This window comes from Phacochoerus africanus, chromosome X (genome assembly GCF_016906955.1).
Source record: "Phacochoerus africanus isolate WHEZ1 chromosome X, ROS_Pafr_v1, whole genome shotgun sequence".
NCBI classification, from domain to species: Eukaryota; Metazoa; Chordata; class Mammalia; order Artiodactyla; family Suidae; genus Phacochoerus; species Phacochoerus africanus.
Window position 1 is genome coordinate 13,741,569 of NC_062560.1, and position 26,045 is coordinate 13,767,613.

The 26,045-nt window shown below is 39.7% G+C and overlaps 2 protein-coding genes across 6 annotated transcripts in view; one reads left to right on the top strand and one right to left on the bottom strand.

Annotated features, from left to right (window-relative positions):
- Window positions 1-533: 533 nt before the first annotated feature.
- FANCB (FA complementation group B) lies at window positions 534-25,103 on the bottom strand. Of its 3 annotated transcripts, none has more exons than XM_047765592.1 (9): window positions 24,979-25,103; window positions 18,183-19,244; window positions 14,319-14,471; window positions 13,446-13,538; window positions 7,002-7,130; window positions 4,693-4,859; window positions 3,621-4,063; window positions 3,261-3,498; window positions 534-2,531 (listed from the first exon to the last, which is right to left on the bottom strand). In XM_047765592.1, exons 2-9 carry the CDS (start codon window positions 19,110-19,112, stop codon window positions 2,120-2,122), a joined length of 2,565 nt encoding a protein of 854 aa, XP_047621548.1. In that variant the 5' UTR covers window positions 19,113-19,244; window positions 24,979-25,103; the 3' UTR covers window positions 534-2,119. The 3 variants fall into 3 exon arrangements, with proteins under 3 accessions (XP_047621548.1, XP_047621547.1, XP_047621549.1); XM_047765591.1 differs by having other exon boundaries at window positions 24,700-25,103; XM_047765593.1 differs by having other exon boundaries at window positions 2,258-2,364; window positions 24,700-25,103.
- Window positions 25,104-25,374: 271 nt separating this feature from the next.
- Window positions 25,375-26,045, top strand: part of MOSPD2 (motile sperm domain containing 2) — a 64,763-nt gene continuing 64,092 nt past the window's right edge. For all 3 annotated transcript variants that reach the window (XM_047764563.1, XM_047764564.1, XM_047764565.1), the window contains exons 1-2: window positions 25,375-25,527; window positions 25,695-25,764. In XM_047764563.1, the coding sequence (XP_047620519.1) occupies window positions 25,519-25,527; window positions 25,695-25,764 (79 nt within the window). In that variant the 5' untranslated portion in view covers window positions 25,375-25,518. The remainder of the gene's footprint in view (window positions 25,528-25,694; window positions 25,765-26,045) is intronic.

Below are 26,045 nucleotides of genomic sequence, written 5' to 3' on the forward strand. Positions count from 1 at the left end.
CCATTGTGCATGTACCACATCTTCTTTATCCATTCATCTGTAGGTAGACACTGGGGTTGTTTCCATGTCTTGGCTATTGTAAATAGTGCTGCTGATAACATGGGTGAATGTATCTTTTCGAATTAGAGTTTCATCTGCATAGATGCTCAAGAGTTGGATTGCTGGATCACAGGGCAACTGCATTTTTAGTTTTTGCAGGAACCTCCATACTGTTTTTACACAGTGGCTGCACCAATTTATACTCCCCAAAACAGTGTAGAAGGTTCCCTTTTGGGAGGACAAAATCTTGAGGGGAGCCTCAGATTCTTGATGAAGTGGTCAAAGGGGTATGATTACAGAGACAAACACAACTGAATCATGACAGCAAAGCAAGAGCATCATTTCCTCAAACTTTGGCTTTTCTAGTCTGTAGTAAGTATAAAAATTATACTGGAGTACAAAGTTCACTTGTGAAGAGGTTATCAGGTACATATAGATTAATACCTTTTGGTTGCTTTTATAAATAAAAATAAGCAATATGCTATTTTCTTTCCTTTTTTTTTTTTAAAACTATCCCAACCTTCCTACAGATAAAACTAAACTTTGGTTTAGTTTTCTGACAGCCTCCATTTTACAATTTAGTTCTTCTATTTTCTACCTAGTTTCTCTTTCAGAACATGTCACGGGCCAGTTTCACTGTATCAACTGATACACAATGCTTCAAGATTTCCACAATTAATTCCCAAATTATCGCATTTCCATTTCCAGAAAGCCTGAAATATTTTCCATTGACATTTCATAGAAATGGAGATAAAGAGTTCTACCTCAATTTGCAATGGATCTCTAAAAAAAGAGATAGCCTATTATATAGACAGTCATAAAAACCAAGACAAGACAAACCACAAAACGAAATAACCACAACAACCACAAGGCAAAAACCCACCTGCATCACCAGATCGTTAGGGACAAGGGCTTCTGAGGTGTGAGGGAAATTAGCATTTCATTACAGCAAGCATGAAAGGCCACTTTCTATAATCATCTTGATTTCTTTCACGGAGACAGAAACCTCTATCTCACTTAAGGACTTTATAGCAAAAAGGATCAGAAACATTCTTTTTGGCCCATACTCTTTTGTGTCTTTGCCTTTCTCCTGACATTCTCTTATTACTCCAGAATTCTTATTGTTCTGAAAAGAAAGTTGAATTTTTATGCCTTTGAAATGCCTCATTGCAACCCTTAAAAATCACTTAACTGAAGTGAATTTTCACTTATTTTTTAAATTTCTCAGTCCCCAAGGCGTGCTATATTCTTTATCTTAGAATTTTATATTTTACCTTTGCCTAGAATTGGAATTACAGATGGCTTTAAGGCATTTTCAATTTTTTAAAAATAGTGACCTGTGAGGTATGCTTAGCCTTTTGAAAGAGAGATGTTTTTCAAAGAAAAGCCCTAAAAATTTTCACATGCCTACAGACTGACACAATTTCAGAGACGTTTTCTAACAAAATTTAACTTAATAAGGGTTTCCAACGTGTTCATTTTAATGTTCTCACCTAGACACTCTTCCATTTAAATTTCTACAGGGGCTCGACGTTTACAGGAACTTTGACAATCATGTTTATCTGTTTGAAACTGATGTCTATATGCTAGGTTTTTACTAAGCAGAGTATGACTAAGGACTATGTAAGTTTTTTAAAGATTTAGAATAAAATAATCGCTTGGGTCCTCACTAAGTGGTAACTCTAAGGCAGGATTTCTCCACCTCAGCACTACTCACATTAGGGCTGGGACAGTCTTTGTTGTGGAGCTGTTCTGTGCTGAGGAGGAAGTTTAACAGCAGCTCAACCCACTAGATTCAAACAGCACCCCTCTCCCCCTGCCCCTCACGCTCCTGCCACTGCTTCTGACAACCAAAAACCATCCCCAGACATAGTCAAACACCCCACGGGCAAAATGAGCCCAGTTGAGAAATGCTGCTCTAAAGCAAGCTCTTCTGTGCATCTTCGAAACCAAGGATCCTACATAAAACTCAATCTTTATTTTTGCAGAGCAGGCCTATCAAGGAAAATGAAAACGAGTAGAACCAAAACATTCTGGAAGGGAAAAATTATTCTAAAATATAACCAAATTGAGACGGTAATTATAAATCAGTCAGTTTCTGGGCAGCAAGGTCTGATTTCAGCTGAACCTCAGCTAATTTCAAAGTCATTTCTCTGTAAAGGGCACCACTCACATTTAGGTTCGTCCCCAATGTTTGCTGCTTTTCTCTCTGAAGTTCTTCTCTGTAGAGATGGATGCGTTCCTCTCTGTCTGATGAAGCAGCCACATTACTACTCTTTCCTTCGCTTGCTTCAGAGCTCTGTACCAAGTTGCTTTCAACCTTAGCTGAGGCAGAAGAAAGAGAACCAAGGGTAACCAATTCCTTCTCCAAAGCTAACGTCAAATGATCAATTAGGATATCTTCGCTTCCTAATTTTAGATTTTTGAAGAAACTGTTTACAGGGAGAACTCTGCTGAGATTATGAAGGCACTGGAACAAAACTGTCTGATTCCTGGAATTAAGAAAATTAAAAACAGTATTACAAAACTCAGGACAGCTCAAAACGGTCAAGTACAACATACTGTAGTAATCAATTAATATTCATTTATAAACCCTCTAGTGATGAATAGAAGCAACAATGCATGCATGTGGTCATGGATATAATTCAGACTGTAGCAATGAAATACATTTGGCCCTGCGGTTCATCGGACGCATGGATGCGCAACTCATGGATGTGGAGGGTGGACTGTAACAGTACAGTCTGTTTTATATAAGGGCCTTGATCATCTGTGGACTTTGGTGTCCACCAGGGTCCTGAATCAACCCCCCGTGGTAATAGACAAAATAACTATACATCCAAGTCACTTAATAAGGTTTGCTTCCTGATTACATTTTCTCTAATAAGATCAAAATTCTACTTTTAAAATTTCATTGTGGGGAAGCAGTAAAGGGAAATCTTAAAATAATTATTAGGTCCTAAGCAAACCCTACCAAAAACCAATAACAAAAATTAAAATAGCTTTATTTTCTAAATGAGATCACCCCTTTATTCACAATATACCAGGTAATCACCTGGACATGTCCCACAATGGCATGGAACACTAACGTGGTGATCCCAGTAGGCACATGTCCACGTACACACACACGTGTACACACACACACACACACGAACACGCACACATGCATGCGCGCGCACGCACACACAAACTTCCTGAACCAATTCCAACGTGATGTGCATTACCTGAAATAGACTATTAAAATCCCTTCAAATGGTGTTCTTTCTTTCCAGCTGAAGAATGTTCCATAGAAATTTCCTGGCCTTTTGCAAAAGCAAACTTGTGGAAATTCCTTGATTACTTCACATTCCATGTGCTCTAGGAGCCATGACTTCACTGAAGTCAGAGCATAGCTGCGTGATGTAATCTGAAAACAAGCTCTGTGCAACACAGCAAGAAGTGCAAAGAGATCTTCCATGTGTTCTACGGCAAAAACATGTCACAAATCACTGTGATTAAACTCTGTCCATTATCACATAAAGAAAGTGCTTAAAATTTTCTGATTCCATTAGGTATATGATTTAAAAGTTACCCATAAAAATTACCTAAAGGTTTCTTCTTTGGAAATGTCAGCAGGTATTTCCCACTTGAAAGATCTTCTAGACTTAAAAAAATTCTGCCACAGTGAACATAATGAACTTTGGAATAGTTCGCATTCTCTCTCTCTCTAATTTGTAGCAGCACAATGCAACAAAAATTACTGAATGCTAAAAGCGGCGAAAGAGATGTCACAGCAGTAATCATCTGTACGCAGTCTTTCTCAGAGGGCTGCTCACAAACAAGGCTTTCCTTCTTCTCTTCCTCTTGCTCACTATCAACACTCAACTTGATTCTTTTTACCCCTGATCGTACTTCATACGGCACTAGGCATGGTGGTGGGGAAGAATTCCTATTCAACTGGAGCACCCTATTTTGACACTTAATACCTGGAAAGCTGGAGTTGCAGGCTCCATGCATTGACAGTGACAAAGTCATGTGACTCGGGGACCTGTAAAAACCATAGGCCTCAGTTTAGTCTAAAAGCTCATTCTCAACAGTCAAACAGATAATTAAAAGTCATGCAAACAACAACTTTTTATTCTCTCCTTTCCTAAGAAACAATTTCAAATGTAAAATGCATCAGAAAATTAAGTATAAAAGCCAAACACCTTTTTAAAGATCATGTAATGGCACTTCGCTTGAGACAGGAAAACAGAACCAGCGTAAACATGCTGGACTTTAGGAAAGTAAAATTTTTAAGGGAAAGGGCAGGTGGGATAATGCCTGTATTTTATTTGGAGGTAGATTTTCCTCCCTTCTTCAACAAGAAAAAAACCACTCGTTTGTTAAACAGAGTTGAGTTTGGTAATATTTACAATGAAATACCTCTAAAGTAAAAACCGCATTTTATACTCTTCTAAATAACTTGAATAAAATCTGCATCTTAATACAGAATATTGCTTATCCATCAGCAATAATAATGTCTTTGATGTGATAGTATTAAAAAATAATTTCACTTGTTTCTATTTATATATGGCTACTAGAAGATTTAGGATGACTCATGTGGCATGCATTCTATTTGTGGTGGACAGTGCTGTTTTAGAGCATCGGGATGTTATCATGTTAGAATTTACTTACACCTTCCAAGAAGATGTGGTTTTCACGCCAACAACCAAGCTATCTTCTATTACACGATACCATATCTTCTCTACTAACTGTTTTGAATCTTGAAAATTTTCTGACAACTTTTCATCAAAGGTACAGACAGGATTTTCTTCTTTACCACAAAGAGTGACAAGACAGTCCTTATAGAAAAATAGGTTTAAATAACTGATTATAAAAAAAAACTACCAAATGTAGCAAAACTAAAAAAAAAAAAATGTAAATAAGCTTTTGGCTAGGCCTTATTCCTTATATATTTTAGAATAAATTATCATAATGACATATTATACATTAGATATAATTCACTAAAATAAAATTTATAAAACATATAATTTACTATCTACTCAGATCAAGAAGCATGGCCAGAATATAAACAAGGCTCTGGGTACTCTACACAGAGCCAGCAGAGAGGCAAACCTGGAGTCCATTTTGAAAAATAATCTGGGAGTTTCCACTGTGGCTCAATGGGTTAAGAACCTAACTAGTATCCATGAGGATGCAGGTTGGATCCCTGGTCTCATTCAATGGGTTAAGGATCTGATGTTGTCACAAGCTATGGTATAGGTTGCAGATGTGGCTTGGATCTGGCATTGCTGTGGCTGTGGCGTAAGCTGGCAGCTGCAGGTCTGATTCGACCCCTAGCCTGGGAACTTCCATATGCCATAGGTATGACAAAAGAAAGAGAGAGAGAGACAGAGACAGAAAGAAATAGAGACAGAGACACAAAGAGAGACAGAGACAAAGAAAGAGACAGAAAGACAGAAAGACAGAAAGACAGAAAGACAGAAAGACAGAAAGAAAGAAAGAAAGAAAGAAAGAAAACCTGTTAATATCTGCCCAAGGCATGCTGAAAACAATCCAATCTTTGTTTTAACAGAGACTGACACCAAATCTGTAACTGTAAACTTTTGTTATGAATAACATTGATTAAACTATATTTGGACAGGTGATAGATCACTACTAAAATTTTCTTCTTAAAGTTCAGGCCATACTCACCCATTTCCACACATATATGGATTTATAATTCAAATGCAAATAGGAGGAGTAATGATAATATACAACACTTACTGAATGCTTACAGTATGTCAGGCACTGTTCTATATGTATTCATGTATCAATTTGTTGACCTATCACAACAACTCTTGTTCCCAAGGGTGGTGGTATTATTATTATCTATGTTTCCAGATAAAGAAAACCTGAGGCACAAGGAGGTTCAGTACCTTCCCTCAGGGCACACAGTTAACAAGAGGCAGAGCTGATACTGCTAAGACTGAAATACAGATACAGGACAAAGACCATGACAAGAATGGCAAATCTTAAAGGAAGTCAGAGCAAGGCACTGAAGTGACTTGAGGGAATTAAATACAACATCAAGTTTCTCTAGGTCCAGCTTTCACTGATTTATCTGTAATTCTGCTATGCTGTCTTTCTCTGTATGGAATGAATGTGCATAAACACTATTTTTTTTATGAAGTCAAAGCAGTTTTTGTTAACTTTCTACACTACTGGTATAAGTAACTACAAGGTATCTAAAGAGGTTCTTACGATGTCAACCACAAACAAAACATGAGTAAATTTATAAAAAACAGATATAAAGCCTAAAAAAAGGAACTGAGCGACAGTATAAACCTAGAAATGAACCATGCAACAGACCAAAAGAACAATGATTGTATTATTGATGAAATTATGTCACTGTTATAATAATACTCTGTATACTCTGTTGAAGAAGTCAGAAAACACAGGCACTTGCCCCTTGAGCTGGTTTGAACTGCGCAGGTCCACCTATACGGGGAGTGTTTCCAACAGTAAACACGACAGTACAAACACATCCGCAGTTGGTGGAATCTGTGTGTGGGGAACTGGGGATTCAGACAGCCAAGTGTGACATTATTCATGGACTTTCATCTACAGTGGGCGTCAGCGCCCCAACTTCCCTGTTATCCAAGGGTTAACTAATTCATTTAGGAGTCATTTCTATTCAAACTATACAAACAAAAAAGGTTAATAGTTAAGTCTTTTTCAAACAAAAGGACTTGTTCCCCAAGGTTCCTGATGACTATTTTAATATCCCACAGAAGAATAATAATTTGCAAACTGGTAAAAATATTGGCTTTTTAACCAAATAGTTTTCAATGACATAAAAGCCTACCATTATATCCTGCCACTTTGTTTCTTGATTCACTGAGCAGCACTTTCTAATATATTCCAATATTCCCATTTAAATAATTCTTCGATAGCTTATAGATTTTCATAAAATGATAAAATGGTCACATGATTAACTTTACCTCCTTTGCACTTGGTGTACTATCATCTTTCCCTTGAAAAAGGTTTGTAAAAGCTTTGTAAGATTTTGATAGAATTTTTTCCTTAAGCAAGAGATTTTGCTGTAATTCCTGAATAGAAACGAAACCAACCTGTAAAGTACAAAGAAAAATCATTGTTAGAGACATAATTTCAAATGAAACCCGATGTGTTACTAATTCAGTATTTCCCCACATTTGCTTATTAATTCATTTCCTACAGAAAAGCAAAGAATACTTCTCAGAGCAAAACCATTCTATCTATAAATTTCAAATCTCTAATTAGAAAGGAAAATAACACAGCAAATAATTGCATTAGTTTATGCATTGAGAGAATGCAAATGTATTTACAGGTTTCACTATTAAGTAATAAGTCCAATCGATACGAATAAAAATCAAGGCCTAACAACGCTCCTCCCCCAACAAGAAAACTGTTTTTCTTGATGAAATAATTTGTTTCAGGAGTTCATTTGTGGTACAGTGGGTTAAAGATCTGGTGTTATCACTCCAGAGACTCAGGTTGCTGCTGTGACATGGGTTCAACCCCTGGCCCAGGAAATTTCACATGGTTCAAGCAAAGCCCCCCCCCAAAAAAAAGGGGGGGACTAAAAAAAAAATAATTTGTTTCAAAAAATGTCATTATGAAGAGACATGCTCACTTTTGATTTGATTCAGCTTGAAATCCTGTTCATATAACCTTTATAGCAAAATCTTGAAGACAATACATAAAGGATCCCAAACTGTTACAAGTTTATTTTTGTACTATTAAATCCACTACTGGGGTCGACTCTTAACTACCAGAAGAAAAAAACTGGCTCTGAACCTGGCAGAAGGCAAACCATCCCTTTTATTATACTGGATAAATAGATTGCAGTAGTAAGGAAGAAACATTGCTGAAGTGTATTTTGCCACTGAAGTGTTAGGCATTGCTTCATTTCAGATGGATATCTGAGACTGTTGTAGGTACTAATCTAGCTTTGAATACGCTTTTCTAGATTTAAAACAAGATGCATCCTGCATTTGCCTTTTATTTACGTATTTATTTACTTATTGTTGGCCACTGCATGTGGAAGTTCCTGGGCCAGGGACTGAAACCACACCACAGCAGTGACATCGCTGAGTTCCTAACCCTCTAGGCCACCAGGGAACTCTCTGCCTTTCTTTTAAATTACATTTGAAGGCAGATAAATTCTGCCTCCTTTTATCAATGAATACAAGTTGGAGAGTGAAGACTGAATTGTATCTTACCTCACTGCACAAAATACATAAAGTGTCTAGCTACTATTTGACCTAGTTCTTTGGGCTCCGTATCACTCGCACTTCATCACTCCCGGGCTGAGGAATTCATGACCAAGGGGAAGGGAGATGAACCAGCCCAAGGTGGAGAGCCACGTCTGAAGCTGCTGGAGGGGCAGGGAGTGGAAGAAAGGGCCACGGGGGCACACTGACAGTGAGGGCACCCTCAGAAACTAGCAGTGTGCCCTCTCCCCTACTCTCTTCAACACGACCCCCACTGCGGGAATAAATGGTGAGTCGCTGGACTACTTAAAACATTCTAGGTGGCTTCCAGTTGTGACAAAACTTTAAAAATAAGCCCATGGTAAAAACTTTAAACAACATAAAGATACCTCACCTTCCCTTCCCAGACCCTCAATCCCATTCGCACAGCTGACAGATTGTTTACCTTTCCAGAACTCTTCCAGGTATATGTTAGGGAATGCTTTCCTTCTCCTCCCCATAGACAAAGAAAACCCACCCGGAACCAAATGCAGGAACAAAATGCGCTGTGAGGCACCGAACCTCGCTTTCTTGTTCTCATTGTGATCTCTTTCATATGTGCAGAAGAGTACACGAGACAGACAGTTCACAGACTAACAATGAAGTCCACGCCCATGTAATCACACCCAGGTCAAAAAAAGCAGCTCTTTGGGGGCACCCCATGGGCCCTCCCCCAATCGTGAACCTCTCTCCACTGGGGCCAGCACTTCCCTGGCCCTTCAAGGTAACTTCCATGCTCGTCTTCATCACTTTACCATCATGATATGAACTCCTCGAGAGTATTTTTAGCTGTCTGTGTTTTGCTTCTGAGTCTTTTCTAAGTGGAAGCGTTCTGTATGTGATGGGTTCTGGGTTCGGGTCACCCATCCGTGGCTAGTAGCTGTAGCTCACACCTTTTGCTATGCTCTGGTTTCCGTCGCATCTCTACACCAGTTCCCCTTTCCATTCTCCTGCTGGTGGACACCTGGGCTATGCCCAGTTGTGGAGCATACGAACCACGCTGCTGTGAACATTCCTGTACAGATGCACAAGTTTCTCCAAGGTCCTGGTCTCTCCGTGTCCCCTCCAACGAGCAGTTGGGAAATAAACTTCACAGGGGGAAGAATAGTGAGCTGAACTCTGCTTCTAGCTCTGCAAGCCACCTACTGTTTCTGGACCTCAAGGCATTTCCTCATATGCAAAATGGGGCAAAGAGTAGATGTGTTCATCTAGAAGGCCTTCCAATGCTTAGAAATGTTTCTAGCCATGTTGAGTGCTAGGGGTAACACATGGATACTTGAAACAAGACAGACACTCAACTATATCTCCTCATCTGTATGTCCCCGCCTTCCTTCTATTTTTCCTATCTTCCTTGTGTCTGTGTTACCTTCTGGATAATACTTCTAACAGTCTGGTAGGCTTATCTGCATCTCTTTGAGTCAACTGTTAAATTCATCTGTTGAGGAGTTCCTATTGTGGTTCATCAGAAATGAACCTGACTAGTATCCATGAGGATGCAGGCTTGATCTCTGGCCCCACCCAGTGGGTTAAGAATCTGGTGCTGCCGTGAGCTATGGTGTAGGTCACAGATGTGGTTTGGATCTGGAGTGGCTGAGGCTGTGGCATAGGCTAGCATCTGGAACTTCGATTCGAACCCTGGCCTGGCACTTTCATATACCACACCTGCGACCCATTAAAAAAGAAATCTGTTGAGTTTTTTTTTTTTAACTTCAACATATTTTTACTTTATAGAAATGGCATTTTGTTATTTTCTGTAAATAATTATTCATGATTTTTTATTTTTTATGTGCTTGGTTATTCTGTGGGCGGCTCATTCTCTTTAAAAAATTACTTGTGAGATTGAGAAGATGCCTAGGATAAATGTGTGTTCCGAGAAAGGATTTGATGTTGTTTCTATCAGGTGCCTAGGGCACTTTCTTTGTTGGTTAATACAACTGCATCCAGGGCAACAGGAATATCAGTGTTTTGCTTGTATCTCTGTGTTCTAGCCTTTAGAGTTCGGCCTGCTGGTTTATTTTTATATTTTCAGCTTTTTGAAGCTTTTAAGAAAATTTTAAAAACATGTTTCAATCATCACTTTAATTTTGTTTGTTTGTTTTTTGTCTTTTTTTTGCCTTTTCTAGGGCTGCTCCTGCGGCATATGGAGGTTCCCAGGCTAGGGGTTGAATCGGAGCTGTAGCCACCAGCCTACGCCAGAGCCACAGCAACTCGGGATCCAAGCCACATCTGCGACCCACACCATAGCTCATGGCAATGCCAGATCCTTAACCCACTGAGCAAGGCCAGGGATCGAACCCACAACCTCATGATTCCTAGTCGGATTTGTTAACCACTGCACCAGGACAGGAACTCCTATCACTTTACTTTTATCAGGGGAGTTGATCCAAATAAATTAAGTGACATATTACCAGAAGTGGAATTTCTACAAGTCATGCTTTCATAAATTAAACTATTTTGATATCATTTAAAAAATCAGTATAGGAGTTCCTGTTGTGTCTCAGTAGTAATGAACCCAACTAGTATCCACGAGGATGCAGGTTCAATCCCTGAACTCACTTAGTGGGTTAAGGATCTGGCATTGCCATAGCTGCAGTGTAGGTCACAGATGCGGCTCAGATCCCGTGTTGCTATGGCTGTGGTGTAGGCCAGCAGCTGCAGTTCTGATCCCACCACTAGCCTGGAAACTTCCATATGCCGCAGGTGTGGCCCTAAAAAAGCAAAAAAAAAAAAAAATCAGTATAAAGAGTTACCTTACTTTTTCATAGATGCCTAGTATTCCACAGTTCAATTGGACCATAATTTATTTACCATACTCCTAATGATGGGTATTTAGATTGTAACTGAATTTTGTTTATAAATACTACTTAAACGTTCCTGTAAAATCAGCTTTGCCTGGAGTTCTCTCATGGAGCAGTGAGGGGAGGATCTGGCGGTGTCACTGCATTGGCTTGGGTCACTGCTGTGGCACGGGTTTGATCCCTGGCCCAGGAACATCGTATGCCACAGGGGCAGCCAAAAAAAATAAAAAATCAGCTTTGCTTATATGTATAGGTATAGCCTTAGAACAGATTTCTAGAAGTGAAACTGCAATAGTAAAAAGACATGTATGATTCACATTTTAAGCTATAACAAATTTCCTTTTGAGGAGGTTGGGTCACTCAATAATACTGTATACTCAATAATACTGTATGTAATATAATACTGTATACTCAATAGTACTGTTTTAGAATGCATACTTTTTTTTTTTTGGCTTTTTCGGGCTGCACTTGTGGCATATGGAGGTTCCCAGGCTAGGGGTCCAATCAGAGCTGCAGCTGCCAGCTTATACCACAGTCACAAGCAATGCCAGATCCAAGCCACGTCTGCAACCTACATCACAGCTCACAGCAACGCTAGATCCTTAACCTACTGAGCAAGGCCAAGGATTGAACCCTCATCCTCAGAGATACCAGTCTGGTTCTTAACCCACTGAGCCACAATGGGAACTCCTAGAATGCATATTTATATGAAGAAAAATTAATCCTTTGTTACATGTTACATGAGTAACATGGGAGAAAGTCATTTTTTTAGAAGATTCCTGCTAAAATGCATAGAAGTGAAGTATTATAATATTTGTAACTTTCACATGGTTTTGCAAAAATACAAGTACATGCACACACACATGCTCCAACAGATGCAACAGTTTTTTTTAAAGGAAACAATAATTGAGTCTACATGGGACTAGAGATAACCACTGTACTATTCTCTGAATTTTCTGTATATTTGGAAATTTTTACGAATGAACGAAGAACAGCAGGTTACATAAGAGCATGTACTTTATAATCACACATTTTCACGTAAATTTGCACATATTCATTAAAAATATCTACAAGAATATGGAAATCAGGGAGTTCCCATCGTGGTGCAGTAGAAACAAATCCGATTAGGAACCATGAGGTTGCAGGTTCAATCCCTGGCTTTGATCAGTGAGTTAAGGATCTGGCATTGTTGTGAGCTATGGTGTAGGTCACAGACACGGCTAGGATCCTGCATTGCTGTGGCTCTGGCATAGGCTGGCAGCTGTAGCTCCAATTGGACCTGTAGCCTGGGAACCTCCATATGCTGAGGGTACGACCCCAAAAAGACAAAAGACAAACAAAAAACACAAAAAATATGCAAATCAAAGTATTACAATTGGTTATATTGCAGTAATGGAATAATAGGTAATTGTTAAGTCTCTTTTTAATATTTATTGGCACTGTCTTAGTATTTTACAGGGAATATGCATTACCTTTGCACATTCGGGAAAAAAACAAACCGTTTGAGAGAGTTTTGTATGGAAAACTTGAAGGTAAACTGTTCATATTTAGAACATGTCATGATTCATCATATTTGCTGTTCTTTAAAGAGTAATGGTATACCAATCCTAAAAGCTAGAAAGAATGTTTTCAAAAGTCAGCTTCTTATATTTTATCTTATAAGGCTTATTAAATTGACATAATCTTACTACAAAAAGAAAAATGATACATTTATAAGTAATGTCATAATCGTTCTTACAAAGGTACCAAAGAGGTAAATAGATCATTTGAAATACAGGTTTTCCCACTATCTTAAAGTAGAGTACTTCTATGAAGCCTTTTTGTAAGCCATTATGAAACGATGTAAAGTGAAGAAGCAATTACCTTAGGACTCATCTTGCTAAGAGATGTACAAAATAAACCAAGATAAAGTGCAGGTGCTCACAGACACAGGTCAAAGCTCCAGCAGCTTAATGCTGAGAAGCTGAGTGCAACTGCTGGGAAGCAGCTTGGCTGGGACCCTCTGGCGGCTTGGGATGCCCAAGGCCTCTGTAATGGCTCTTTGTAAAACAAATGCTGAGCGCTACTTTCCCTTTTCACCCTTTCTCACAGAAGTGAAACTCCTCTTCAGATTTCTTTTGGTTAGCAAAAACAGGTGCTAAGGTATGTCTTTTGTAAAAGCAAAGTGGTGTAAAGCAACTTGGCATAAAGCAAAGTGACCTAAAGCAATGGAAAAGCAGGGATACCTGTACCATTTTTTTTCCACCAATCTAAGTTGCTTATAGTTTAAGGACCTCTCTTTCAATGTTCTTTCCTTCATTTAGAACAGCACTAATCCAAAAAAGCAAAGCAAAAAGCAAACATAGACACTAACTTTCAATCTTCTTTCCAGAGGTGGAATCATTAAAGAGCAGTTATCTTGTTCGTTGTCAAATAAGTCATCTTGACTGCAATCCACTGCTTGGCTCTAATGAACAAAACAATATGCTAAAAATTAAATTTTGAAATAAATTGAAAATCCTTAAGATTAGCAAAATACTATTAAAGTTTATCCAAAAGGCAGTGTGCCATGATACATGCTATTATATAAAAGATACATATTTTCCCTATCATCTTCTCAAAACTAGGGGAAAAACTATCACACCACTATTTCCACCTACCTAACATTTGTATACTGCTTCAAAAGTATCAGTTTACTAGGTTTTTATAAAATCCCTTAACTAAAAAAAGGAAACATTATCCTCATTTTCCTAATTAAAAAACTGAGGCTCAGAAATATTTTATATAGATCTGAAACTTCCAAGGTATTATTTCCCTCATGCTCAAAATCTTAAGATATTATGAACTGTTATTTCTTTTAATAGTTTTTCATTTCATTCCTTAATCTAGTATAATCATGTTTACTGACATAAAAATGTGCTTTTCAGAAGCAATCATAAAGTTAATTTACAGTATTACTGTCACCTGCGTGAATACCAGATATATTCCAAATTTATATCAAAAGCAGTCAATTTGTAAGGAGAGTCAGTGTATTACTTGTTGAAAGGAGAGTCAGTGTATTATTTAAGATTCAATGTATGTATTTTTAAAGTTATAAAAGCCTACTTTAAGTATAAAATAAAAACATTTAAAGGAGGGGCCAAAAGTATAAAATCAAAAATACTTAAAGAGTAAGTCAAAAGCTTTAAAGTGCTCAAATTTTCTAAAATGTTCTTAAAGTAATGTATAAAAAGTAAACAGAACTTACTGAATAGTTTATGTTGTCAAGGTTTGTTATTTTAAATGAACTCAGGCAATCTGAACTCAAGGAGTCTTTAAAAAGTAGCAATACTTGTTCAGTTCCAGTTCCAAGAAAGTCATCTACCAGTACTGAGCTCATTTTCTCCCATTTATCGACAACCTGAAAGAGAGTGGTAAAGAAGGAATAGAGCAAGAAAAATATCAGATGTGAAATAAGCTAAATCCTTTCGTCACACATAGTTCTAATCTGTCATCTTCAATTGTATAAACAAGTAATTAAAATGGTAGTGTAAACACTAAAAACTAACTTAAGACAAAGACATTAGGTTTTTTTCTCTCCTCTTCTTGGTCACCATGCTGTACAGTAGAAAACTGACAGAACCCTATAAACCAGCCATAATGAAAAAAAATAAAAATCATTATATAAATTAAAGTTATTGGGGGACCAGAAAATGTAAGGATTCATAAATTTATAAATAGCAAGGTACTTAAATTTAGCATTTTATCAACATTTCTCCAGGGGCTGTCATGTTCCTGATCTCTGTATTAAAATATTGTTATAAAATATAACACTTATCACTGAAACTCTAGTGAAGATTCTTTCTCTAACACAGGTAATTTAAGGATGACCCTCACTCCCACAAGACTTAGTATATATGGATTTATGATCAAAGCAATTACACGAGGAATTCAGTTGCATTAGTAACTAGAAGGTACCAGAAAATACTTTCAGAGCTCTCAAAGCACAATAACCTTTAATAGCTTAAACTCTGGTAGGAGAGAACACAGCCATTATCAGGGGCACAGAAGAGGAGGAATTCTAATACTGGGGATACCTAGAATCATGCTAGCCTTATAGAATGATTTGCTAAGTTTATAACAGAATATGAGACCCAAGTTTAAAATAGAAGACAACTTCTTAAACCTCCATCAAGTTGAAACCTTCCAGAATGGTCCCCTGGAAAACTAACACCATGAGGATCAGATAGCCCTTCTTCAGGCAGAAAAGCTGAAACTCCCACCCGGAGCCCCAAGAGCACAACTAATACATCATCTTCTAGGTGACAGAGGGTGGCTTACATTAACCCACAAACACATGTAAGAATCTTCAATCTATATAACCAAACATCAATCTTTCCTCTATAAGGCTAATTCCAAAGCTGTGACTTTTTTTTTTTTTTTGCTTATGCAGGGGGAATGCTTATTTGTAAACCCCTATCTTCCCTTCCTCCTGCTGCCCCCTTATAAGTGTCACGGAGTATAATGGGCCATGCCAAGAGACACTGAAAGAAGAATGTGGGAGTTCCTGTTGTGGCTCGGTGGTAACGAACCCAATTGGTATCCATGAGGATGCGGGTTTGATCCCTGGCCTCGCTCAGTGGGTTAAAGATCTGGCATTGCTGTGGCTGTGGTGCAGGCCAGCAGCTGCAGCTGCAGCTGCAATTTGACCCCTAGCCTGGGAATTTCCATATGCTGCACCTTCGGCCCTAAAAAAGTAAAAAAAAAAAAAATGCATCTGGCACACACACATCACTGACCTATGCACGCATGCATGCATTCACACACACACACTTGCAATCTCTAGCTCTAGGATGGTGTTGTCCAAAAGAAATACAGGTGAGCCACAAGTGCAAAGCACATATATAATTTTAAATTTTCCGACAGTCAATAAAAGAAAATTCTCTAGTAGCAGTAAAAAGGAAAAGGTGAAACTCATTATTGAATCTATCTAAAACATTATCATTTCAATTCAACAGAACCAATACAAATTATTGAGGTATTTCATTTCCATTTTGGGGGTCAGAGTAATGGGAAGAACATACTTAACCTGGGTTTCAGTCCCAACTGAGCACCATACTAGTGTTACCTTAAGGAATGTATTTACTTGGTGTCAACGCATTTTCCACCTGCATGGAATTGGGATCATCCTGCCTCTAACAGGGAAGAATTAAATAAAATGATATTGCAAAGTGACTTTCACAGTGGTTGGCGGTCAGAAGCGCAGCAAGTGGTAGCTGTTTCTCTGTTGGACGAGCTCCAATTAGACCACTAGCCTGGGAACCTCCCATATGCCGCGGGAGCGGCCCAAGAAATGGCAAAAAAGACAAAAAAAAATTGCTTTCAAAATAAAATAGAATAGTTTTCAAATTCCTTTTCCTTTGAGAATTTAAGTCCTCTGTGTGTTACACAAGTTGACTGAGGTCACATAATCCCTATAATCCCTATTAACACAAAGGTAATTTACAAGGCAAAGCCTGAGAAAAACACAATTTCAACCTGATATTTACACACACACACACATAAACAAAGTATGCCTTTCGAACTTTCTAAAACATTTACCAATATTCCATATCAAGGTGATAATATAGTGACAGAAATTTTAATTGAGCCTCTAATTAAATGGACAGGGCACACACATCAAGGCAGTATCTGCTTTTTTCCCAAAGGAACAAAAGAACTTTAAAAGTTGAATAATGTAATAAAACACTACGTTTGGAAGATCTTGAATTATAAACATTTTATATCACGTAACTGAACGTGCTGATAAACATCTTAAGCCAGGAGGATGCAGTGTTAACAAAGCATCAAGGCCAAAGCAATATTATTGGAGATACCCACTTACAATTCTCCGATATCCTTCTCATTTTCTGCATCTTTTCATCTGTTACTGAATGTTCAATACCAGTTAAGTATTTTATTTTATTTTACTTTATTATTATTATTTTTTTTTGTCTTTTTGCTATTTCTTTGGGGCGCTCCCATGGCATATGGAGGTTCCCAGGCTAAAGGTCCAATAGGAGCTGCAGCCACTGGCCTACACCAGAGCCACAGCTCGGGATCCGAGCCGCGTCTGCAACCTACACCACAGCTCACGGCAACGCCGGACCGTTAACCCACTGAGCAAGGGCAGGGACCGAACCCGCAACCTCATGGTTCCTAGTTGGATTCGTTAACCACTGCACCACGATGGGAACTCCCCCCAGTTAAGTATTTTAAAGTAATTTCTAAACCTGACATTAAAAGATAGGACTATATGTAGATAAAATGTGAATGCTTGCTCAAAGGACAACTCTCAGTTTCAAAATGCAACATAATGAAATGCCCCAAGCAACAGGTTTTAGAAAAATTAACACATTGCTTTTCTCTGGAAAACAATTATCTGTCTTTAAAGGGACAATGACAGATTTCAAGGAATTCCTCTAGATTTCATTTTAAGCTTAAAAAAAATTACCAACTTTTAAGAAGTTGAACAACTGATCTGAGTTTTCTAGAAAGGCTTATAATCTTATTCTAAGGAAAAATACACATCCAACAATTATCAAATTAATGAAAATTAGAACTACGGTAAAAGACAAATAGATAATTAGTTATATATTTATGTATTTCCAAAAAACTCAACGGTTTTATGACTTAAAATGGCAAAGCAAAATCTCAGATAATCTTTTTTTTTTTTTGTCTTTTGTCTTTTCAGGGCCGCACCCACGGCATATGGACATTCCCAGGCTAGGAGTCCAATTGGAGATGTAGCTGCCAGCCTACACCACAGCCACAGCAACGCGGGAAACAAGCCACGTCTGCAACCTCAACACAGCTCACGACAATGCCAGATCCTTAACCCACTGAGCAAGGCCAGGGATGGAACCTGCGACCTCAAGGTTCCTAGTCGGATTTGTTTCTGCTGTGCCACGATGGGAACTCCCAGTATTCAGATAATTTTTTTAAAAAGAATGATGTTAACACATGTGATTTTCTTTAAAATGCAGCACTAAAACTTGACTTGGATAATAAGACTCCATGGTGAATTCCATGAAGCACAGGGCTGCCTAGCAGGTCTAAGACTACACCAAGTGAATGATTTTAAGTACCATACCTGAAAGTTCTTTGCCCTAACAGCACAAGCATCATTGGACCTAAAGGATACGATGAAATAGAGGTTTCCTCCACCTGAATCCATAAGATGAACTGCACAAGGATCTTCAAATGGAAGCTGGCACACACTTTTAGGAGTCCCATTTTGGAATGAAATCAGCTGATTCTTTTGAGTAAGGGCAATCAGAGACATTCTCAATTGGTTGTCGACAATCTCAGTTGTGCAGACATGCACACAAGTTACCACGCTGCTGTACACGGGAGGGATAAGGTACGTGTCACTTAGGACTTCTTCCCTTTCGAGGGAGTATACACAAAATGGGGTATTCCAAGTTGCGTAATCTGATTTCGAAGGCTTCGGGGTGCATCCTTCCTCAGATAAATATCTCTTTAGTCCTAATAAAACTATACCTAGATTTTCAATCTCCCCTACCCAGTCAATAGAGGAAAAGTTAAAGGACACAGTAACAACTCTGCCAGTTTGGGAAGAGATATAGAAGAATGTCTGGACATGTCTCCATAAAACTAAAGGGCCATTAAGGACCCTTATGCTATCTTTTAATTCATAGCCTAGTCTAAAACTCAAACGCTTTTCAAATTTATTGGTACTGTGAAGAAATAGTACAAAGTATCTGAAAATGTTATTCTCTTTATTGCACTGTATCATAATGTAAGGCAGATTAATTCCAGTTCTGAAATCTGAAACAGAGTTGCAACACGTAATTTTTAAATGAGAGTATTCTTCTTTTATGCTAAAGGATCCAGTGGACTCCTGAACAAATACTCCTGTTCCTCTGTCAAATGTCATTCTTCTGACATGTATCATGGTTATTTTTGCAGGCCCTTTATCTACAAAATTCCCTTTGGACAAACGAAAAACAAGGACTTCCCCATTATAACATAAGAGCCTTTCTTGTTCATTAGATGACATTGCTTATTTGCTAGTCAATCCACAATATCAAGTCCGATTTGTGTTGGTGCAATTTCCGAATGCAAACCGATTCCAGTTGAAGCTTTTAAACCTAAAAATGAAATGAGAGCAACTGCCATTGAGTAGGCAGAGCTGAAAAAAAAAAAAAAAAAAAAACACAGTTTTGTTAGAGAACTATCACACAGGTCACAATAAATTTTAGTAACATTTCTAAGCTTTTTATGCTATCTTAGCAATGTCACGCTTATCAAAAAACTGTATTCCAAATACTATTTTTGTACAGCCCTTGAAAAACACAATTTGCAAAGAATGCAAATAACCACAACACAAAACAACTGAATGTGCCAACATCATCTATTAAAAACTGTGGGTACTCTATCAAAAGAGACTGTAGACATTCACCCTGGCTCAGGGAATTTTTTTTCGTTTTTTCTTTTTTGGCTGCTCCATGGCATACAGAGCTCCTAAGCCAGGGATCAGATACAAGCCGCAGTTACGACCTAAGCTGCAACTGTGGCAACACCGGATCCTTAACCCACCATACTGGCCGGGGAGCAAACCTGCATCCCAGCGCTTAAAAGCCGCTGAACCTGTTGTGCCACATTGTGCCCAGCGCAGGGCAAACTCCGGCTCAGGGAATTTCTTTAGGGGTTCCACTTCTGTCACAAACCTACGGATCTAATATGGCTTCACCATTTTCTAACCTGTTGTCTCAAACGTGGTTTCTCCCTCTCGGCCTTAGCCCCTTTACAATGACAATTCAGGGAGTTCCCGTCGTGGCGCAGTGGTTAACGAATTCGACTGGGAACCATGAGGTTGCGGGTTCTGTCCCTGCCCTTGCTCGGTGGGTTAAGGATCCGGCGTTGCTGTGAGCTGTGGTGTAGGTCGCAGATGCGGCTCGGATCCCTCGTTGCTGCGGCCCTGGCATAGGCCAGTGGCTACAGCTCTGATTCGACCCCTAGCCTGGGAACCTCCATATGCCACGAGAGCGGCCCAAAGAAATAGCAAAAAAAAAGACAAAAAAAAAAAAACAATGACAATTCAGTCAAAGATTCAAATCAGACTGCTCTCACAGTCTGGGCGCTTGGGTTTCTGCTTTCCTGAGAAAGGGATCTGTACAGATTCTATGGCCAGAATGAAAGCCCAGAAACAAAAACAGGAGATGTTATAACGTGGCTTTAAAAAATTTCCATAGAAGTAATAGAAATAAATCGTAAATCTTACTTTACAAAACCAATGCAGTTTTACACCCTAAGAAAATCACTACCCTTATTCAAAGTAGAAAAAAAAAAGAGAGACTTGGTAATCTTATAATGAACATAAGAATTAATAGCTATCATTTATTCATGCTTATTATGTGCCAAGTACAATAGATGCATTATTTCATTTAATGCTCACAATTATTCTTTTAAAATAAGTATTCTTATTATCCCATCTTTTAAATGAGAAAACCATATTTTAACAAAGGTCAGAAAATTTTATAAAGCTAATCAGCAGTGGCATTAGATTTGGAAACGGGGGCCCTCTGACTCCTAAACTTTTAACCACTAAGCTGCCTGGCACGTGTTCCCTTATTCTGAACACTGGTTACAAGAAAGGCAACTTGAGAGAATTAGTATAAAAAACAAAGGAGCACTTTCTTCTTGAACACGTTAGAAAACATTTAAGAAAAAGATGTTGATCTTTGTCCAGTGGCTGTATACGCTGAGTCACAGGCGGAACAGTTACGGAGTGCTCAGCATATGCTAAGAACTGTGCACCGTGAGAGCACCCTCTGAATGCTGGGCCTGCGTCTGACCAGAGGTGTGATTTAGGGCAAACTACTGAACTTACGTCCGCATCTATGTAATGGGGTGCAATAAAGTATCTACCTTACAAGGTATTGGAACTAGCTAATATAATCCACTTGAAATAGAACTCGTAACACAGAAAGTGCTAATAAAAGCCAGCAACTATCATCACCATCACTATCACCGCCAGCTTTGGTGTCCAGAGTACCTAACTTTAGAATCATCAAAATAGTTGCATACTTACCAGTCTGTGAATACTGAAAGGTCTCTTGTCACTATAAATAATTCTAACTCATAACCCTCTTTTTTCTCCTATTTGTGCATCATTTACAACAGGAAAATCAACTATTGCAGAAATAAATGAAATTTAGATCATACGAGTAATATTGTTTTCCTCTTTTGAATGGAAACAAACTCCAAAGGCTTAGGATTTGCTCTTTTATTAGAAAAATCTACTAATAGTTCAATTAGAAAAAAGTATCACTGAACCATAATTTATAAATTAAACTTAATGTAGCCTACATTTTATTGAAATGATTTAGAGGCAATTCTACTTAAAAGCAGACTAGATTAGTCAGCATCTATATTCAAACTGGAGATGCTGCACCTTCTTTAACTTCCAAGTACATCACTTGTGGTTTTAAAATATGCTCGCTGATTTCTTTGAAAGTCCTTCCATCCAGACGTGACACTTAATTCTCCCCTCCTTGAGTGAGGCCTGGTGATTATGACTCACTTCCAGCCAACAGCATACAGCCGAAGACTGAGTCACGGAGCATGCTGTCTTCCTCCGTGACCTCTTCCTTGGATCACTTGCACTGGGGAAAGCCACCTGCCATATAATTAAGACACTCAGGCAGCCCCAGGGAGATGTACACACTGCAAGGAACCATGGCTTCCTGCCAACAGCCCTCAAGGGACTGAGGCGTTTTGCCAAGAGCCATGTGAGTGAGCCTTCTCGGGACCACATGTTCCAGCTCCAGTCAAGCCCTCCTGAGCTAGAACCACCTAGCTAAATTGCTCCCAAATTCCTGGATCTCAGAAAATTTTAAGATGATAAACATTTGTTGTTTTCCACTGCTAAATTTGGGAGTAATGTGTTACACGGCAACAGATAAATACATTTCTCTAGAGCATTTTTTTAAATCAAAGTGATAATATTGTTTTTGAGAATTTCAAGAAGTATTACTGAAGTAACTGGAGATACTGTATCATGATACAAGCTAGCAGAAGCCCACTGGCTTACTGGTTTGTTAGGCAATTCATGCAAAGATCTGAGCCAATAGGCATCATGAAGGAGTTTCAGTTCATCAGTAAAGAAGATAGGGAAATCAAAGGTGTGGCTTTTACTTATGAAACTACCTTTTACTTTAAGGGAAATAAACATATTGGTTATATTACATGAAAATGAATAATTATTTATTCAAATATACCACAGACATCTCAGACCTCTTAGAAGATTTCTGAAAGCTGCCTTTAGCACTAAATGGTATATTAATTTTTTAGCAATAAAATTACATATTCTGAAGTGAAGATCTAAAACCTTATTTTTTACTAGCTACTCACTTAAAAAGGTTCAGATTTCTTTTTTTTTTTATTTTGCTTTTTAAGGCATCTTGTGCAGCATATGGAAGTTCCCAGGCTAGGAGTTGAATTAGAACTGCAGCTGCCAGCCTAGGCCACAGCCACAGCCCCGCCAGATCCTTAACCCACTGAGCAAGTTCAGGGATCGAACCCACATCCTCATGGATACTAGTAGGGTTCATTATTTCTGAGCCACAACAGGAACTCCCAGATTTCTTAATAATACTAAAAAGAACCAAAAATAACTTCTGTCCAAAAAAGAATTTTGTTATTTTAATATTAAAAGTCAGAGCTAATGTGTAAGCAACACAATGCTCTGGTTTGCCAATACCCAAGTGTAACAGGAGTAAGGAGGATCTGATTGCTAAACGGCTAGTGGAATCGCCCCCTTCACTAAACTTTAGAGTATGTACCTTGATAAAGTTATGAGTTTGGAAAATGTGGCCCCTTACATTCTGTTCTGTTAATGCTATCACCAAGATCCTTAACTTAGAAACTTGTTTCTTCCAACTCTCTGTTCCAACTGCCACAATGGTTTAAGCTTTCATCACTCACCTGGGTTGCAGTAAAGCCTTTTAACGTGTCCTCCCTACTCTCGTCTCTCTCCTCCAATATATCAAATTTATTTATGCTACTTCAGTTACTGTTCTAAAACACAAACTTGATCTCTGTTCCCTAATTCAAAAGTTTTTCATGTACCTACCTACCCCCCATCAACTCCCGACAGATCTATGATCCCTGAACCTGGAAAGACAGACACTAAACAATGTATATTGAATATACACATGATGGATGACCAATAATGTAGAGATAAAAGGTTGCAAACCATTGCTATAAAGCTTGGCATGGCATTCAAAGTCCTAGTATAATCTTGACCCAACATGCTTTTAGCATGAGCTCTATGCAAACAACATTCTCATGGACATAGACTCAAATAGACTAAAAGACATACATAGCTGTTACATGAAAGGTCATTTTTCAAATTTTGAAACAGTATTGTAAAACATGCACATTTTCAATGTAAGGTTTTTTGTTTGTTTTGTTTTCTGTCTTTTTAGGGCCACACCTGAGGCACATGGAAGTTTCCAGGCTAGGGATCAAATGGGAGCTGTAGGTCTACACCACAGCCACAGCAACGCGAGATCCGAGGGAGCCGCGTCTCTGACCTACACCTCAGCTCACGGCAACACCAGATCCTTAAACCACTGAGCGAGGCCAGGGATCAAACTCATGTCCTCATGGATACTAGTCTGGTCCATTAACCGCTGAGCCAGAACAGGAACTCCAATGCAAGTTTGTTTTTTTTTGTTTGTTTGTTTGTTTTGTTTTTGTTTTTGTTTTTTTTGTCTTTTTGCTATTTCTTTGGGCCGCTCCTGCGGCATATGGAGGTTCCCAGGCTAGGGGTCAATCGGAGTTGTAGCTGCCAGCCTACGCTGGAGCCACAGCAACTCGGGATCCGAGCCGTGTGCCGGATCGTTAACCCACTGAGCAAGGGCAGGGATCGAACCCACAACCTCATGGTTCCTAGTCGGATTCGTTAACCACTGCGCCACGATGGGAACTCCCAATGCAAGTTATTTTAAATGGGCCATCTTTGGAGTTAAAAATTAGAAGCAATTAATATATTAATTTATAAATTTTTACCTCAAGCTTTTTGTAATCTCAAGGCTTATTGAATTCACATGTTTTATTTTATATTGAGGATACATTTTTAAAGTTCTTGGCATATGTTCATAAGATAAACCTTTAAGCCTATGAAATAAGTGGTAACTTTCTTTTCTCAGAAAGAAATGACCTGAAAACAAGTAAAACTAAGATTCAATTTAGAGGTTCTTAAACCAATACAAACAAGCTCTGATTAGTGTGGAGAAGAGAATATCACCGTTGGGCAGGCAGTGGAGCCAGATAAAGACTGTAGCTATATCTGAAATACTATTTCAGGGATGTGCTCAAATACTTTTTAAACAAAGTGGCTTTTCTCCCCATAAAAAGTAAAATATAAAAAACGTTTGGGGCAAAGCAAAAGTGTCCATCGTGGCTGACTATGGATGGTGGGAATACGGGGATTGTTCTTTTCTTCTTATAATTTCTTTGTAGTTTTCAGCTGCGACAACCAAAAAGGTCTCCAGATGCTGCCAAAAGTTCCCTGGGAGACAAAATCGCCCTGGTTGAGAACTACATACATAAACTGACAGACGCTTTCTAACTTTTACCTTTATATATCTGTCTTAAAGATTTCGAAGACACATCCTTTGTTAAATATCTCACACTCCAAGTGGGAAAGACGCTGCAGAGGTGAAGAAACTTTCAAGCGAAAAAGTCCAATAGAGCAAGCACTTGGTATCTAGTTATCCTTCCAGAGAATGACGAGCACAGGCCCCGGGACGCCCACTTCCTTCCCGCTCTTCCGTAACGAAGGGACTAGGAGAGCAAACCCAGCCCCGCCACCCCCTCGTGGAAGGTCAGGTCAGGGCACACACCGCCGAGTCTACCTCTGAGCTGGAGGTCGCGCGTCCCGCAGCCGCCGCGTCCCCGACGCCGCAAACAAGCACCAAGTGAGGAAGCTCCAAACCTCCCGCCCGCGCGCTGCATCCTGGGAGGCCCAGGCCCGAGGCTGCGTCCCGCGCGGAGGAGGCGGAGCCTGCCCTACAGCCCAGAGCACGGTTGCGGAGGGAGGCCGAGGAGGCGGGGCCTCCGGGGAATGTTGTGAAAACGAATGGCAGACGGAGCTCGCACGGGCGGAGCTTGGCTGGGGAAGCGCCCGCGATCCGCCGGCTGACGGTCGCGGGGTGGGGACCGAAAGAGAAGCGAATGGAAAGCCACGCTGAGGGCCTGGTACCGCCTGCAGACCCAGGCGGCCGCACTGGATTGGGCGGCGTGGCGGTGCTTCCGCCCGCCTTCCCTTGTCACGCGACCGCCTCCACGTCCCGCCCTTCCTTCTACCTACGGGCCGGCTTGGCTAGTGATGAGATATTTGGATCTCAGCTGTGGAAGCGGTGACGGCAACTGCGATCACGTCCGCGAGCGCAACCATGGCCGAGGTGAGGAGCAGACCGCACCGTGTGCTGCCGCCCCCCCCTCCCCAAAGCGGATCCGGAAGCCGCCTCTGAGGCCCGGGGGCCGCACGCCCAGGTGCAGGTGGGCTGGGCTGAAGGGAAATGGAGTGGTGCGCGTGGTGTCCGAGCGTCTCTTCGTGTCTCTCTTCTAGTACCAAGCCCAGAATAAACCCAAGCTCATCGCTGACGTCCGACGGAGGTTCGAAGCTGAGTATGTGGCAGGTGAGTTCTCGGCGTTAAGGCAGGTGTGCAGTGAGCGTCCCCAACTTTGCTGGGGATGTTTGAGGGTGTCTCCGTGGGAGGCGTTAGGGGCCATTTCGGTCCTCACGGGGGACCGTGCGGTAAACGTTTCCAAGTTTTTTCTCTGTAATATGGCACGTATACTGATTGGGCAACTGATACGCCCATTGCTTCCTAAAGGGTTAATGCAAGTTGGAAATTTGTGTTTCTAGCCTCTGGAGTTTCTGGAACTTGCAGGACACTTGACATTGCCCAGTCCACGT

What these genes read in the sequence shown, in the direction of transcription:
- FANCB (XM_047765592.1), bottom strand. Translation starts at nt 19,112, where the DNA reads ATGTCATCTAATGAACAAGAAAGGCTCTTATGTTATAATGGGGAAGTC. An exon ending in GTACACCAAGTGCAAAGGAG is followed by an intron (nt 4,860 to 7,001) that starts GTAAAGTTAATC and finishes TTTTTCTATAAG; the next exon opens with GACTGTCTTGTCACTCTTTG. An exon ending in ATTTTAATAGTCTATTTCAG is followed by an intron (nt 2,532 to 3,260) that starts GTAATGCACATC and finishes TCTTAATTCCAG; the next exon opens with GAATCAGACAGTTTTGTTCC.